The sequence below is a fragment of the Tachysurus fulvidraco genome, chromosome 14 (assembly GCF_022655615.1).
Source record: "Tachysurus fulvidraco isolate hzauxx_2018 chromosome 14, HZAU_PFXX_2.0, whole genome shotgun sequence".
Lineage (NCBI taxonomy): Eukaryota > Metazoa > Chordata > Actinopteri > Siluriformes > Bagridae > Tachysurus > Tachysurus fulvidraco.
In genome coordinates, this window is record NC_062531.1 from 12383159 (window position 1) to 12400132 (window position 16974).

Consider the following 16974-nt stretch of genomic DNA (forward strand, 5'->3'; position numbering starts at 1 on the left):
GATCGACACTTGTACGCACGCCATCAGCTTCATTTGACAACTAACTTATGAAACACCTTAATAGGGTAACTTAGGGGATTATTAAAGATCTAATTTCTCTTTCTCCTTACTATTTCATCACACAGTTTGCTGGCTGCATACAGATTTTTACCATGTACAAATTTGCCCACATTCACCACTCAACCAAACTTTTCTACCAGATGTGTCGAGAAACATCTCAATTTACACAGGCACAGAGGAAATGTTCTCTCTGTTCACACATTTACTGAGCATTTACTGAGATAAAAACACTGCACAGTGATTTGTTAGCAGTGAGACAGATACCCAATGATAAGCTACTGAGCATGGTTCTGTACCTTTTTTATCTTAAACTGAGATTTCTTAAACCAGTTTGGTTAAAAAAAAAAATCTGAGCAAACCACACTTCTACATTATTCAGATGTTTCGCTAAACTAAAACTTTGAAACTTAAAGCAGCAACACACTTCCTCAAAGATTTCTGCAGCTATGCAAATCATCTCTTAAACAAAATCACTTTTAAATGAAATAGTCATAAAAATGAAGCCTTGGTGTGGGTGTGTAGGTGGGTGTGTGAATAAGTGGGTGTGAGTGACTGTTTGTGTATGCGTGTGACTGTGTGACTCTGTGTGAATGAGTAAGTGTTTAAGTAAGTGTGTGAGTGAGACTGTGTGTGTGAATTGATTGATATACAATGAAGTAAAAATTCATCCCTTTAAGAAGTCAGATCCAACACTTGAAATGTTATTCAGTCATTCACATTCATCATAGTACTTATTCACAAGCCCAGCCAGCCACTCCTGCTTCACCCAAGTTTTTCTCAGAGTACTACAGAGATCTACGAAGGGTTCTCCACTTTTGCATGAGGCATAAGAGAATAACGTGTAGATTATCGCCTAGATTAACATAAATCCTTCTTCTAGCTTGTTACATGAAACAAGGTTGTTCTTCATCTCCATCATCTTCCCTCCACATTCCATGATATTGATGTTTCTCTCTTACCCATCTACCAGGAAAAACAGAGAGTTCGAAAGTTCAAGTGTGGTTAACTAAGATTATTCTATTGCTCATATCTCTGCTATGTGATGACAGTACAAAACAAGTCTCTTGGCAGACTAACACACACACACCCCCTTGGCATTTTTTCTCATATACTGTAAACAGGAAGCAGGATCTGAACAGATATACTTCACATCATGTAAAAGTTTATAAAATTCCCCATAATCACCTTCTTTTTCCTCCAACACTCTCCCACACCAGCCCCTGTCCCCTGCACTGTGAAAACTTAACATATTTCAGTCAATACCTCACTGTTGCTCTGCTTTTCAGTTTCCTTTTGCCTACTGTAAGATAACAAGCTTGAGAGGTAAGGTGTAGTAAAGTGTTAGGGTAAGATAATATATTTTGAACAGTTTGCTAGAGGTGACGAGGTACCAATCAGAATTAGCCCGCTTACTCAAAAACAAGGAAGTCCTTTCCTGCTTTGCCTCTTTGTGTCTAAGCATGAGCAAATCTTTTTCTAGTTCTTGTAGTTATTCTAGTTTTTCTACAATAGGGGACACTGTGGTTAGTTTGTCACACACTGCTGAGATTGGGTGTTTGGTTTCTGACCTGTGTGTGCAGTTTGTATGTTCTCCCCCTGCTTAAGAGGTTTCCCCCTGGTGCTTCAGCTTCTTTTCCCAGTCCAAAAACATGCATACTGTAGTAGGCTGATTGTCTCTGTAGTCTGTGTGTGAGTGTGAGGGTTTGTGTGAGGGTTTGTGTGAGGGTTTGTGTGAGGGTTTGTGTGAGGGTTTGTGTGAGGGTTTGTGTGAGGGTTTGTGTGAGGGTTTGTGTGAGGGTTTGTGTGAGGGTTTGTGTGAGGGTTTGTGTGAGTGTTAGAGAGGGTTTGTGTGAGTGTTAGAGAGGGTTTGTGTGAGTGTTAGAGAGGGTTTGTGTGAGTGTTAGAGAGGGTTTGTGTGAGTGTTTGTGTGAGTGTGTGTATGTGATATTGGGTGTGATTTTTTTATGTGCTTGTATATGTGTGTGTGTGATTGTTTGTGATTTTGTTTGTGATTGTGTGTATGATTGTTTGTGCGAGTGTGTTTGATTTTGTGTTTGTTTTTGTTTTTGTTTTTTTGTGTGTGTGTGTGTGTGTGTGTGTGTGTGTGTGTCCTGTTTTGGTATAAGCTCTTGGTTTTCTCCAGCCCTGTGAGGGAAAAGAGGCACAGAAAATAAATGGATGTTATGGTGGACTGATAAATGTGACACTTCACAGTGGTTTTACTTTGTTTGAAAGTAATATTTTATGTTTTTCTGTACTAATCTCCCACAACATTAAAATACAGGAAACTGAGACAATTTAATCTGACCTCGCTAAGCTTTACTGCCAAAACACCAGCAGCTCACTACTGTGTGTTAAATGAGAGGGCAGTTTATATATTGTAATCCAGTTTATAACCCCAGGCGTGATCTGTGCAGCTGTTTAAACTGTCTGAATTGGAGAAGTTGTAGTTATCAGTGGACTGCATACAAGCGCATTCTCAAGTTATTTTGCCCCTTACCTTTCTGTGAGGTCAGTAATGCTCAGTAATATGTAATACACCTAAATGAGGAATATATTTCTTTAATCTATTTCACACTATTTTTGTCAGGAGCTTGTTGTACAGTTTACCTCAGATTAAAACTTTATGTTCATTAAGGCGTGTATGTGATGTAGGTACCACCAGGCAGCCGCGGGACGGGGAGATCTCCGGAGTGGACTACAACTTCGTCTCAATCGAGGAGTTCTTCTCTCTGGAGGAGTCAGGAGCTCTGCTTGAAAGCGGCAAGTTCAAAGGTCAGGATAGGCACACAAACACTTTTTCGGATTACTAGTACGTATCAGCATACAAGCCACGAGCAGTCACGGATGCGTGTACACTGCGAGAATCACAACATCCTGTAAGGCTGTTTATCATTGCTGATGAGTTTTCTGTAGATGGCTGAATGACTTGTGGAGCAAAGAAATGTTTCATGCTTGAGTAATTTTGTATTTGTGTAAACACGGCATGATAAAATACTATTTTTATCTCATTAAGCAGTACATGTACATGCTCTATAATCTGTGTACATTACTGAGTTCAGAAGGAATTGATATTTGTTGTGTTTTGTGTTATTTGCAGATTTTGCTTGAGCCAGTATTTCTAATATGCCACAATGACTCTTACTTCTGACACTGAATTCTAAAAGGTTCTAGCTTTTTATAGATTTGTCACATATACATTACAGCACAGTGAAATTCTTTCTTCACATATACCAACTTTGGAGGTTGGGGTCAAAGCACAGGGTCAGCCATGATACAGCAACCCTGGAGCAGTGAGTGTTAAGGGCATTGATCAAGGGCCCAACAGATGCTGCTAGACAGTGCTGGGGCTTGAGCTTTGGTCCTCCAAACAACAACCCCGAGCCTTAACCGCTTGAACCACCACTGCTTGAAGTTTTCATTTATGTTTATTAAGTGTTCCAGTTCCAGAAATGCGAAATCAAACATTTGTAGTAATATCACAGAGCATTAGGGTGCCTGGTGGTTCAGCAGCAGGATCCCACACTCTCACCGCCACGGCCTGGGTTCGATTTCCAGGCAGGTGACCAACCCTGCCACTGAGAGGTTAACTCTACAGTAAGTCCCAAGCCCGGATAAGATGGGAGGGTTGCATCAGGATGGGCTTCCGGCATAGAACCTGTGCCAAAAGCTCAAAACTGTGATGTGTTTTTATATATTTTATTTCTGCTGATGCAGTAAATTCTGATATCTTTACCACTTCTGTCTTCCTCATTTCTTTTACATCAGCCGACAGTTAAGGCAGATAATAAATATGCTGAAGTCAGTCACGAGTATATTCACAGGCATACAGAGAGGATTCTTTGTAGTTCAGTTCCTGTGATGTATCCAATTCTGACAAGTCAGAAAATAATATACTTCTACTTTGTATAAACCTCGAGACAGACATTACAGTTGGAGATGTTGTCTGCATTATTAATTTGTTAATTATTAGTATTGTTGTTGTTGTTATTATGATTGGAGCTGATTGCATACTGATTTGAATCCCAATGTCAGGTTATATTTGTTTTTGTTTTGTCATTCACTTGATCAATCATTACCTAGTGTCACTCTGCTGAATAAATAAAGGTTAAACATTGTAGTGATACATGCTGTGCAGGATCGAATTTAATAACTAACAGTAGGAAAAGTTTTGTATACTCTTAAGGTATATATTTGTGTACTCTTTATTAATTGAGGTAATGTGTGCAGGAGGTGTTTATTTACAAAACCGCAGCTGACAGGACATATAAATACAATCCACATCGATTAGAACAGGCAAAACGTATTGCGGTATGCATCCAAATCCTAATCCAAAGCGTAAATGAAGAACCCAGAAATCGAACCCGTACATGGTATGGTCATATTAATACATAATTCATATTTAATACCTACTTATTTAAGGGCCTTTTTACACCTGGTCACTTCATGTGTTTTCTCTGATCTGATAGCTATCTGATTTGTTAAAACTGTTCCATTTACATTAGGCCACATGAATGCGTCTTGGGGAATCGGATATCTATCCGATCTTTCTACTCCCGCCCAAAATGCAAATATATTTTACCTCTTTTCCGGGGTAATTGAAATGGAACACGCTTTGGTGTATGCGGTTTTCAGAATGCAATCAAAAAGAAGACGAAAAAACTTGTTCCGAAGGCTATGCTACAAAAAACAACATTTACTGTTTGCTGCATTTTTGCTGGTGGCAGCAGTGCATTTTAAGACCCAACGAGACACCTGGGTGAAAGATCACTTGCAAGTGACGTACTTCCGAGTACAGTATAGCCCTGACGTATGTGGCTTGAACAACCACATTCATTTACACCTGTTCAGATTCATCTGAAATGCGTCCCAGACAACCTCCTGAAGTGGTTTGAACGATCAGATTTATATCCATATTGAAAACGTTTCGGATTTACATTTAGACCTGGTCTTTTTACAATCGGATCACAGAAAACGCAAAGTGACCAGGTGTAAAAAGCCCCTTAGAAACAGTTTTAGATTGACATCCTGTGTGAGCTCATAAGGGGAGGTCTTAAGCAACTAGAGTGCAAAAGTGAGATTCAAGGCTGGTGGCTCTGAGTGACCATAGCAGAGCAGACTAAGAGCAGATAAATTTTTACACTGCAGTCTGAATCTGCCTGTGCTTGTTCCCTGCACATCCCAGTAGTATCGGTCTGGTTTCTGACTCTGGATTCTGTCAAACCCTGGTGCATTTGTGTTCATCCTACAGTACATCATCACAAATGTGCATAACACAAAGTTTGGTGCCAAAGTACACTTCCTGGTCCACATTATAGCTTTCACTGTACCAGTTTTTCATGCAAACTCTGTGTAAAATCCCTCTAAGGCACCTTTCACTGTTCAGAAAGGCTGTGACAGTTCATGAGCTCCTAGAGATGCCATCCATGGTGCTTTACTCTCACTTGAAATCCCTGCCGGAAGGTTAGTACCCTAGGAACTAGAAACAGAACTGGACCCAAATGACGGCGTGTACATTACTTACAGATCTCAACCAGCACGTCACTCTGTGGGGTCAAAAATGCTCGATGCCCCCCTTTCCAAAAATGAGGGTAGAGACGGAAATGCAAACGATAGTACTGCAGTCAAGGGCTACTGCACCAGCTCCATAACTACAGCACACAAAAGTAAATCTGGCATTGGCAAAGAAGTCCACATGTGGCCTGCCAAACTTTTTCCAAATCTGGGACATCACTTTTGGGTGCAGAAGTCATTCTTGTGTTTGTTTATGTTGTCTTGTAGCACCTAAATTGTCCCTAATCCAGTGACAGAGACAGCTTTAAAGGCTAACTTTAGTGGGGCAGCACTCCCAGGCGAACCCCATTCATGAGAAAAACTGTGCGTCTCCAGCAAGCAAGTGCTTGTGCTAGAGATGAGGACTTGTCTCTGTCTGTGGTATTTGGCATTTAGCCACAGCCTGATAACCCAGTTTTAAAATTTCCTTAAGAGAACTACTGATGCAGATGCAGTATTAATCTAATTTATTATGCAATTACTTTTTTTGCAGAAATAAAATTGCAGAAACATCTAAACAATTCAGTGGCTTTACCACTCAGTATTTTGATCATTCAAAATTCATTGATTTGTTGTAATAAATGTGATATGTACGTATGTGCATGTATGTAGACCAGACAGTTTTCAAAAAAATAAATGAAAGTATAAACAAAAAATCCTACTTTCTGCTGCAAAAAAACCCTCTTGGTTTCCACCTGGACCTCCTTCAAAAAAGAATGGTATAATTATTTCAGAGATATTTTTCTTTTAGAGAGATCATTGGCTTTCATCCGTAAAGCATGAAGCTCAACTCTGGACATTTGGGATAAAGTAATTGCTGCACTTGACATGGCCTATTTTCCAGAGAAAGAGCATAATAAGAAAAAAAGGGTCTTAGCAACGACAGCATTGTCATTGTATCTACCATATATATTCATTTAATTATTTTTATTTCAACGTGTTTGCAATTGCATATAGTTTAAACATGATTATATTATATATCAAGTATATATACTTGAATAGACATACACTACTAGACATTAACAAAGTAAAGTGTACATCTTGTGTTAACACTGAATAATAAATAGTTGATCACAAAATAAAATCCTACCAATCTCCAGTTGGTAACATAACACACAAACAGAATGTCGGTGTGCGGAACAACTTTGGCTTAAAAAAAAAAAACGAACAAACGTGTATAATCTATATGAAGGTAATTCAAAACGGCACGAAATTTATAAATCCGCCTGGACCTCTGAAATTATATAAAAAGTTGAAAGTTGTTTTCAGCTCTGCTGCGACTCTGCCTGCATTTTCTTGTGTAGCTCCATTATGGCAACCTGGCTAAAATATGTGCAGGAGGGCATGCTGTACCTCTTATCTCATGTATTTATCAAAGCCATAACCCCAGGCATGGTCATGACACTGAGGGGCATCATACCTTTCGCTATGAGCTCATGTTATTGCATGAGTAAATTCCACATGCTGTTTTGAATTACGTTCATATAGATAATACGCGTTTGTTTGTTTTTTTGGGGTTTTTTTTAAGCCAAAGTTGTTCCACACACCGACATTCTGTTCTTCGTTGACACTAAAGTTTCCATGGTGTCTGTTTCTGTCAAGCCCGAGGCCATTGTACTGTATAACATGTCACGGTATAGTGTAGCATGCTAAGTTGATGCTTGCTTTGCTGATTGCTCTACTCTTGTTTATGTGTCACGTTACCTGAGTTTAACCGCAGCCTTTGCGGTTAGAAAATTTTATCATCTCGCGATATTATTGCAAATGCAATTAATTGTTCAGCCTAAAGCTGCAGTTCACAATCCAAGCATCTTTAGCAGAAGCTGGTTCTGCCCATAGTGACTTGCCCAAGTTTTAATAAATTTGGTAATGTTTCACACTAGCTGTGGTGACAGGAACAAGAAGCTTGCTTATTATTAGCTAGCTAGCACCAGAGCTGGGCTTTTATTATCTGTTCTCACAGGGCTCCATGTACTACATGCAGTGAAAAGTGCTGAAACTCTATTACTGAAGAACAAAACTCTCATGCTTGGGTACTTTACTGCATTTTGTTATCTGACCCAATTTGTTTTTTCTGTTTTGGTTTTTTGTTACTTATCTAACAACGCATGTCTAGCTAGCGACCACTGTCTGGACTATGCAGTGGACTTCATAGGGGTGTTTTTTTTCTACCGAGACTCTCCCCCCTTTTTTTTTTAACAGCACAGCAGATTTAATTTCATTGTCCATTTGAAAGGATATGAAGTACAATGAGCAAGAAATGGCTTCAACCTGGTGAAATAACTGTGATAAATAATTTATTTCAGCATTGCTCAAAAGACAGACAGACAGATATTTATTTTAGACAGACAGATAGATATTATTATTATTATTATTATTATTATTATTTTAGACCGACAGATAGATATTTGTCATTGGATAGTAACGATACAAAGCAACGGAATGCACACTTTTAATTTTAGCTTTAGTATCATGTAGCCTTAGTACAGTGTGTAAGGTTTTTTTAAGGTAAATGAATGTAACAATATTATCACTTATTCACAATCCAGTATCGTTTGTTAAAACTGTGTCTGTGGTCCAATATGAAGGCAGTAAATCGGTTCCCCTTTAAGAGACATTTGCACTTAAAAGCTAAACTGCTACTACTATTCATCACAATGCACAGATGCTTTTCTGTGTAATCCCTGTTTCCTTTTCCTCTGCTCTTCTGTTTGCTCGTTCTCTCTCTCTCGCTCTCTCCTTCTCATGCTACTATTTTTACAGTGCTTTCATGAAATCAAAAGCTTTCAGAGAGAGAAAGCTTGTCTTCTGCAGGCTTTAACTCTAAGCTGTAATCAAAGCAACCAGTTTTAATGTCAGAAGTAACTTTTTTTTCTCCTAGATTATTATGAGCATTCTTAGGAAAATCTTAGGAAAATGAAAATTTTGTGTGTCCTGGTTTACCAATGAGGTAAATGCAGCTGGAGCTTTTTGCTTTTGTTTTATATAGCATGATTAATTTGACTCCCATGCGTTGTCTTGAATGTTGAATTTAAATGGATTTGTGCGTCCAGATGGAGATATATATATATATATATATATATATATATATATATATAAAGGTAAACTCAAAGTACTTTATGATCCAGACTAAAGATATTGTGGCAGGTAAGAACTTAGATGATAACATTGATTAAATAGGAAGACTGAAAATGATTCTATTATCCCAGCAATGCAAAATACATTTGTGTTCCTTTAGCACTGTCAGGGGAACTGATTTTTCCCAGGAACTGATTTATTTTCATCATTGTTGAAAGATATTCTTCTTCTCAAAATTCTTACATGCATTCAATACGGGGCTTGGTTTCTTTTATATACAGTGTTTAGTCTATGTTTAATCAAACCATGGTGCAGTTGCCAACAACAAAGCAATGTATTCTGGAGATATGGACTAATCATTAATAAGTAAATTCAATTAAATGGTGGATGTGATTCACCAAATATTTTGAACAAAATGAGTCCCTTAGGATGAGATGCTATGGTAATCTAATGTAAGTAATCATACTGTTGCTAATTCTGCCTGTTTGGTGACTTCACTGTTTGCACATTAATAACTTCTCATACTTTATATCAAAGATTTGAGAGACATGTTTTGTTTGGGTTGGTCTCATGATGATGCATTGCAAATTTGATGCAGATTGGAGGAGAAGAAGTGAAAACACCCCACTGCTTGGCCTCCTAGTTGGATAATACCAGATGCATATCAATATTTAACAATTAAAAACCAGTTACCTACTACATGCATCTCGGCTTCTAGTGTCGGAGATACCATAACTACTGTAGCAACCGCAACAGGTTGGTGAAAAAAAAAATATTTTATATAAAGGCTTTAAGGAGGAGTGATGGGAAAAGTGGAAGGGTGCAGGAGGGCTGTGCTGTCGTCGTCGGCGTGCTTGGTGATGGTGGCTTCCAGAAAGAACTGGACAGAGATAAGGCAGGACCCAGAGAGCAGCAGGTTTAGGAAGCATTGTCTTCTGTAGGTTCTGGAAAGCAGAGAGAAGCATTCGTCAGTTTACTGTTGAAATGAACTTTCTTTGCTTGTGCTATGCCTTATGATTCTCTCCCTGACTGTCACTGAAGGTCAGGAGGAGTCTTTCCTGCTACTCTGATTGGCTGTCAGCCTTGATCGTTTCTATTGTCGTGCAAGAGGTGTGTGTAGGGTGTGTGTGTGGACAGCCGCCACATTACTGCTGTGCTGTTCTACCAACCATACAGTACATCACTTCAATGTAATACTATAGTTATATTTCCTATATAGTGTAGTTCTGATGCCAAAATCTTTTCACACTGTTGGTTTATAATAATAATAATAATAATGATAATAATAGTAATAATAATGTGATCTGATATAACTCACTCTGACATAATTCAATCCAGTAATTAGAAACTTCTTTAAATCATTTAGTGTAAGAAATGAAGTCACTTTTGTTTGAGAAACGCAATATTTCGATGTAACCTATACACGATCATTTTTCTTTAATTTGACATATTTACTCAGACATAAACAGCAGCTACTTATCACAGGCTTCTCTACTATTACTAGAAAAACATGCAGATATTAAACACCAAATATTTACACATGCCTATACATTAAACATGCATGTACATGCAGTTTACAATGAAAACAGACATTAAGATACTTTATAAAACACCAGTAAACACACACACACAGGCACGCATACAAAGATATTATAAGGCAGTTATCCATCAAACAACATATATTTACCAATTCCTACCCAATAAATAGAGGTACATACCAAACATCCCTGCATTATTTGTGGTTTACATTACATAAGATAATAAACCCTGTAGTTATCTTTAAACACAATTACTTAGCAAAAGCTTTCCTGCTACTGCCTGCAGTCAACACACACACACACACACACACACACACACACACACACACACACACACACCACCCATGTCAAACACCCGTTATTTATCTATTTCTACTTATTAAACACCACAAACTTATCAATAACTACCCAATAAACACCAGCTACATACCACTCACATCCTTGCTAATACCTGCAGATTGCAGACAACACATGTGCATGCACACACACACACACACACAGACACACGCACACGCACACACAGATGTCGAATTCAGATATTTGCCCATGATTACACAGTAAACACCACATACTTACAGATGCCAGATACTTATAACACATACTACCTGCAGTCAACACACACTCAAACAAAGGTATTACGCGGCAAGTATTTAGCAATGAAATGGTACATATTTATCATTACTTACCCAGCAAACATCAGCTTACCACTTACTGGTAATAGCACTTAGCAATACCTTCACAATAATCAGTAAAGATGTTGCACAGAAAATATTTACCCAGACTTGCCCATTACACCACAAACCTTACCAACACCTCAATACTCAATAATCACCATCTACTTACCGCACACGTTTTTGCATACATTTCCCTGGACTTAACATGTGAACTTCAACTAAACTACCTACTTCCTAACACATACATCTCTGCATCTCTTTGTGGATTAAACACAAGTACATGCAGATATAATGACCTATAACTATCCATTAAACACACAGCTTACTTACCACATGATTTCCTGCTTCTACCTGCAGTCAAATTATACACACAGACAAACAAAGATATCAACCACCAGATATTTACTCATACCTACCCAATAAACACCAGATACTTACTTTACTGCACAACGCACGTCCTTGCTCCAACCTGCATTTAACACACAAATACACATACATAAAGATATTAAACACCAGGTCCTGTATTCATAAAGATTCTAAGGTTGATCTCAGAGAGCTCCTAATTTAGCTTATAATTTTTGTTAAGAGTGATTCAGGACCGATTTCAGAGCAATACGAGCACTTTTAAAATCTGGTCTATTATAAGCCTTCACTTTGTCTCTATGTTCAGATATTTGAGGCTGTATCCTGAGGTGGATTACGGTCGTGACCAATCATATTAGAGAAGCACTAAAGTCTGTATGTTACAAATGTAATAAATGTAAATGTAAAGATCTCTGTTAGCTTATCTCTAAATGCAATAACACACTGTGCATTTCTGCACTGTGTCTGAGACGTTGTCTCTAATATAATTGGTCACAAAAATAATTCACACACAATCTAATCAGTAGCATCTTATTAACTCACTATCATTATATTAAATATTGTATGCAACACATTTCTTCTCCCTCTTCTCCTTTCAGCCATTTTCTTCCCTGCTATAGGAACTCTTAAACCTCTTAAAAGTCCTTGTCTATACTCCTAACACTTGTTGACCTCATGAGCTCTTTTAAGGGTTAAGGTGCTTTATGAATAACATTTTTCTTCATGAGTACAGACCCAGGTATTTACCAATACCTATCCAATAAACAGCAATAGAACTCACTTAAAACACACTTACCTACACTACATGAAATAGTTTCAACTTCGATGAGAATGTTTGAATGGTAATTAGCTAGCTACAATACTTTGAGGTTTTAATTAATCTTTCATTTCTTTTCATATCATGTCCCATTTTGTGTGATAAATTATGATTGAACTGTTTGAGGCATCATACAGGTATTCTCTCTGCTGATACAATATAACAATCTTCTCTTCTTTTAAATCCTATGTTGTTTTATTATAATTTTGTTTTTAAACCATTGCTGAATAGCACACTTAAGACCCCAGCATAAAGACAGAAGTTGCACAAACCCATGGTGGCATTACCAAGCTACTCACTTGCATCTTAAAAAACCATTTACCCCATACTTAGATATTATTATTATTATTATTATTATTATTATTATTATTATTATTATTATTATTATTATTATTATTATTATTATTATTATTATTATGTTTTACTATTATTATTATTATTATTATTATTATTATGTTTTACTATTATTATTTTTATTATTATTATTGCTAGCTAACTAACATGTTCGTCAAAAATATATTATCTGCTTACAGAATTATAAAAATCACTAGCACAAAGTCACAATCAGCTCACCTGAAATATAGACTAAAATCACTGGGCATGGAACTGGACATGGTTGCCTGTAACAATGGCATTCCAGAACTGTCCATAACTCTAATTTTCCTCCCTGCCGTTTTGGAACAAAAAGGGATAAGGAAGCTAAAGCTAAGTGGAACAGCATATTTTAGATATGAATGCAGATGGTATTATGCAGTTTACACAATCATTGTGTAAACCGCAATCAGAACTTTATAATTCCAATTTAGTTCGAATAACAACAGGCTCCAAGCGACTCTAACTGGCAGAGATCTGTTTAAGTCTGAGACATCGATCACGCTCATCCCCGATCTAATAATTGCCATCTGAGCTGGTTATGAGGTTCTGTTGCTTTTAATGCTCTACCAGTCATCCTTGGGGAGAAGCCGTGCTTCCAGGCTGGACAAAAAAAACTAAAAAACTAGCGCACTGTCCAATAAATATTGAGAATATATTTTTTTTGTTTGTGCAAAACTCATCTGCCTAAACATTCATGTTCATTCAGATTCACTTAGATAAAGGGACTCAAATAATAAAAGCCTGTTGACTGTTGAGCATTAATTTATTTCAAGTACATTTATGTATTTTTTATGTTTTACACAGACTGTGCTGTGTAAAACATATAGTGGAAAGAATTTGAGTTTAATAAACAAACTGCATGATATTGCAGTGAGATATTTAATCATTTGATTCACTACAATATTGATTTCTACCAAGAAGGATGAAAAATATGGCATTTTGATAAACATTTTCTTTTTTAATTAGATTTTAGGGGTAGCCAATTTCCCATGTAGTTTTACAGCAATCATCTATGTTATTCATGCACACTGCTAACCTTTGCATTCTTTTTTTTTTTATTTGTGGATTTTGCTTATTTACTGAGTTTCAAATGCATGACATTGTAATGTACAGTAAGGCTGGAATTTGTAATATACAAACATAAGACCACAACAAACATATGTATGTCACGTAACTATGTAAACATTATGGGTACCAGAAAATTATCTAAATCTCATCATTTGGAGAAACGATGAGAAATGTATATCTCTTCTTATTTATATGCAAAGAAAGAAGCATAAATGTAGCATTTCTATTTGTAGGGAACTACTATGGTACGCCACGGCCGGTCCACATTGGGCCAGACAGTCCACCTATCACCTACCAGGAGCACCGCAACCTGCTAAGGAACTTCCGCACACGCAGCAAGTCCCTCAGTAACCTGGAGAAGGCTGTGGAAGAAGGGGACAACAGTGAGGAAGACTCTGGTCTCTCAGGTACCATCAGCAAAAAGACCAGTGTATGAGCATTGATGAGCCTCTCACTAGGTTGGGTTTAGTTTGCTGAGGTCTGTTTTTCCCAGATTAATCAGTACTACAATCCTTCAGAGGTTTGTTTACATGAGCATTACAAGTCCACATTATGGACATTTTCATGCAACCAAACAACAAATTATTTGGTTGCATGAAAATGTCCCTAATGTGGAAGTTTGATTTAGGGTTTGTCCCAAATGACAGACAAATATTCTACACTGTGATACTCTGATCTTCTTACATTTTGCTCTGAAATGAAATCCACATTGCTGTATAAGAGTAGATATTTGAAACCTGTTCCATAAACAATGTTTTCTCTGCCTAGCGGGTTCTGCAGGGGCGAGCAGTGCCCCTACTACAACCATTGTTTCACCCAATCAGACGTGGGACTCAGGTGGACCTCGGGACGGTGGTGTCCCAGTGGAGAATGGTGCCCGTGGAGGGGCGCTGCCTGAAAACTGGGAGATGGCATTCAGTGACTCAGGAGAACCGTACTACATCGAGTGAGTCAGAGGGAGCAGAAGGAAGGACTTTGTTTTTTATAGCAGTAATTATATGTACCATAGTGTAGATCATAATATTGAACATTCAGGAAGCACTGTCATGGGAACCACAAGAATAGCTAGTCTAATTAATCTTTATATAACACTGACCCTGACAGATTTATCACATCCATTTATGTAAATGCTTACGGAGGAAGTTGTCATTTAATACATTAAGAAGATTACATACATGATAAGATGGTTGTAAGTGGAGGAATAACTTATTTAATGTGCATTTTTAGTCATAACTCAAAGACCACGAGCTGGCTGGACCCACGGACTCACAGCAAAGAGGTGGTCAGCAAGACGGAGTGTAAGTGTGTGCACTGCATCTTACTCCAGCCTGTACTGTGTGTTACGCGATGACTGTGTGTGCTTCCCTTTTTCTCTTCTCTGCATCTCTGACATTAATGAGACCTGAGAGCTCCTTTTAATCCCGTACCTCCTCTGTTGTCCCAACCCCAAGTGATTGTCTAGCTGTCACTCAAGACCAGGACATAGTCAGAATGGATTTTTTCATGTTTTGTTTCAAAAATATTTGTCAGGTTCTGGCAAAATGTATTGTGTGTAGTAGTATAATGTGTAGTGTTTCTTTGAAATATTTTCATGCTGAAATACTTTATTATCCAGCAGAGGGCAATAAATTTCTACTTATTCTGTGAAATGCATTATTTTCAATAGGTGAATTAAGCACATCATCTTTATTGTGTGTGTTTGTGTGTTTGTGTGTGTGTGTGTGTGTGTGTGTGTGTGTGTGTGTGTGTGTGTGTGTGTGTGTGTGTGTGTGTGTGTGTTCAGTACCTCCGTTTACAGACCAGCCATCTGAACTGAAGGGCTATTCCATCCACACACGTCTTTCAAAAGGGCCACGGGGTTTTGGCTTTAACATCGTAGGGGGCAGCAGACCCAGAGAATTCCTGCAGGTGTACAGTGTCACACCTGGAGGTCCACCTGCCCTCAACACAGGTACATCTGCATGATGTATAAAGCTTTCACTGTGCTAGAACAATCAAAGATCTCCTTCATTCAAGGAAATGTCTACATTAAAGACCTTCAGTTTTCCATTACTTAAAAGTGTTGAATGATGAAAATTAGAAATGGCCACTAGGGGGCAGTCACAGTACATGATAACATTTTGAGTACCTCTGGCTGGACAGTGAGGTTCCAGAGGTGATTTTTTACTTTTTTTTGTGAATTTTACTTTTATTTTTTTTTAAAAAGAAGCTGCAATTTAATCAGTTGTTACTTGCTTTTTTGCTTTGTTAGTTTTTTAAAGAGGATTAATATAGTTGCTGATCTACTGATTAACCCACATTGCTAAGGTGACACTCTGCTACCCAGAGGTGTCCAATCTCATGTACAAAGGGTCGATATGAGTGCAGGTTTTCATTCTGATTCCAGACTAGGAGCCACACCCGATTTCTGTTTTTATCTGTAGTTCTTGGCTTTCAGTTGTTCAGGTGTGGCTTCCTCTTTGTTGATATGAAAACCTGCACCCATGTTAGCCCTTTCCATATTAGACTGCACAGCACAGCTCCAATCAGAGATATTACTTTAATTGTGGAATGAACAACAGCAGTTTCCCTCTAGTGTATTTTTTAATCTTCATAGGTTTTAATAAAACCATATAATAGAACCAGAAATGAAAAGTAAGTCTTTGTTTGTCTTCCAGGTTTGTAAATTGCACTTTCCAGACAAGCTTATAAAATAAAGCTGAATATATTTATAATATGGTTTGTATTATGGGGGTAAACTGATTATATTATTTATATTATATTATATTATATTATATTTATTATAGTATGAATACAATGACAGCGGAAGTTGAGTTGTAGCTCTTAAATAAAGCCATAACTGTTTGGGGCCATGCTGATAGTATTAGTGCTTACCAAGTGAAATATTTATTCTAGAAGTGACTGGCAATCAGTATCTTTGCTCAGTGTAAGAGACAGAGTTACAAGGTAAAATAAAAGAAGATGAGAAACGACAAAGAAAACGATGAACAGAACATAGGGACAGATAAAATAATTCCAGCTCTCTGTTTATCTCTCGCCTCAGATTCCTCGCCTCAGATTCCTTTTCTTTCTCTCATTAACGTCTCACATGTTTGTATCTTTTCCTCTTTCCGGCTGATTTATCCTGACTTTCTGTCTTGTCTCCTTTTAGTATTTTATCTCTCTCTCACTGCCTGTGTAGGATTACAGTGATGTGATAGGGTGTTGTTGGGTATGAATCTGCTGATCTGCTCTTAATCCTGATCAGGGATGGACTTTTAATCCTTCTATCTCTCACCACTGTCACTGCTTGCTAACATGCTCGATGATGGTCTCAGTAAGGAACAAGGACACAAGAGGAAAGGGTTTGAGTTTTGTTGTCGCCGTCTTTTTTTTTTTCTTTTTTTTATATAGCATCTTAAACAGGCCCTTTTTAGCACAGTTTCCTGTCAGCATCAGTAAATCTCCA

General features: G+C 37.7%; 1 protein-coding gene across 5 annotated transcripts in view; it reads left to right on the forward strand.

The window, feature by feature from the left end:
• magixa (MAGI family member, X-linked a) overlaps nucleotides 1-16974 on the forward strand; it is a 69135-nt gene that overhangs the window by 27073 nt on the left and 25088 nt on the right. For 4 of the 5 annotated variants that reach the window (XM_027166894.2, XM_027166895.2, XM_027166893.2 and 1 more), the window contains exons 4-8: nucleotides 2716-2835; nucleotides 13760-13933; nucleotides 14295-14472; nucleotides 14754-14824; nucleotides 15310-15477. In XM_027166894.2, coding sequence (XP_027022695.2) covers nucleotides 2716-2835; nucleotides 13760-13933; nucleotides 14295-14472; nucleotides 14754-14824; nucleotides 15310-15477 — 711 coding nt within the window. The remainder of the gene's footprint in view (nucleotides 1-2715; nucleotides 2836-13759; nucleotides 13934-14294; nucleotides 14473-14753; nucleotides 14825-15309; nucleotides 15478-16974) is intronic. The other variant, XM_047823170.1, reaches the window with a different exon arrangement.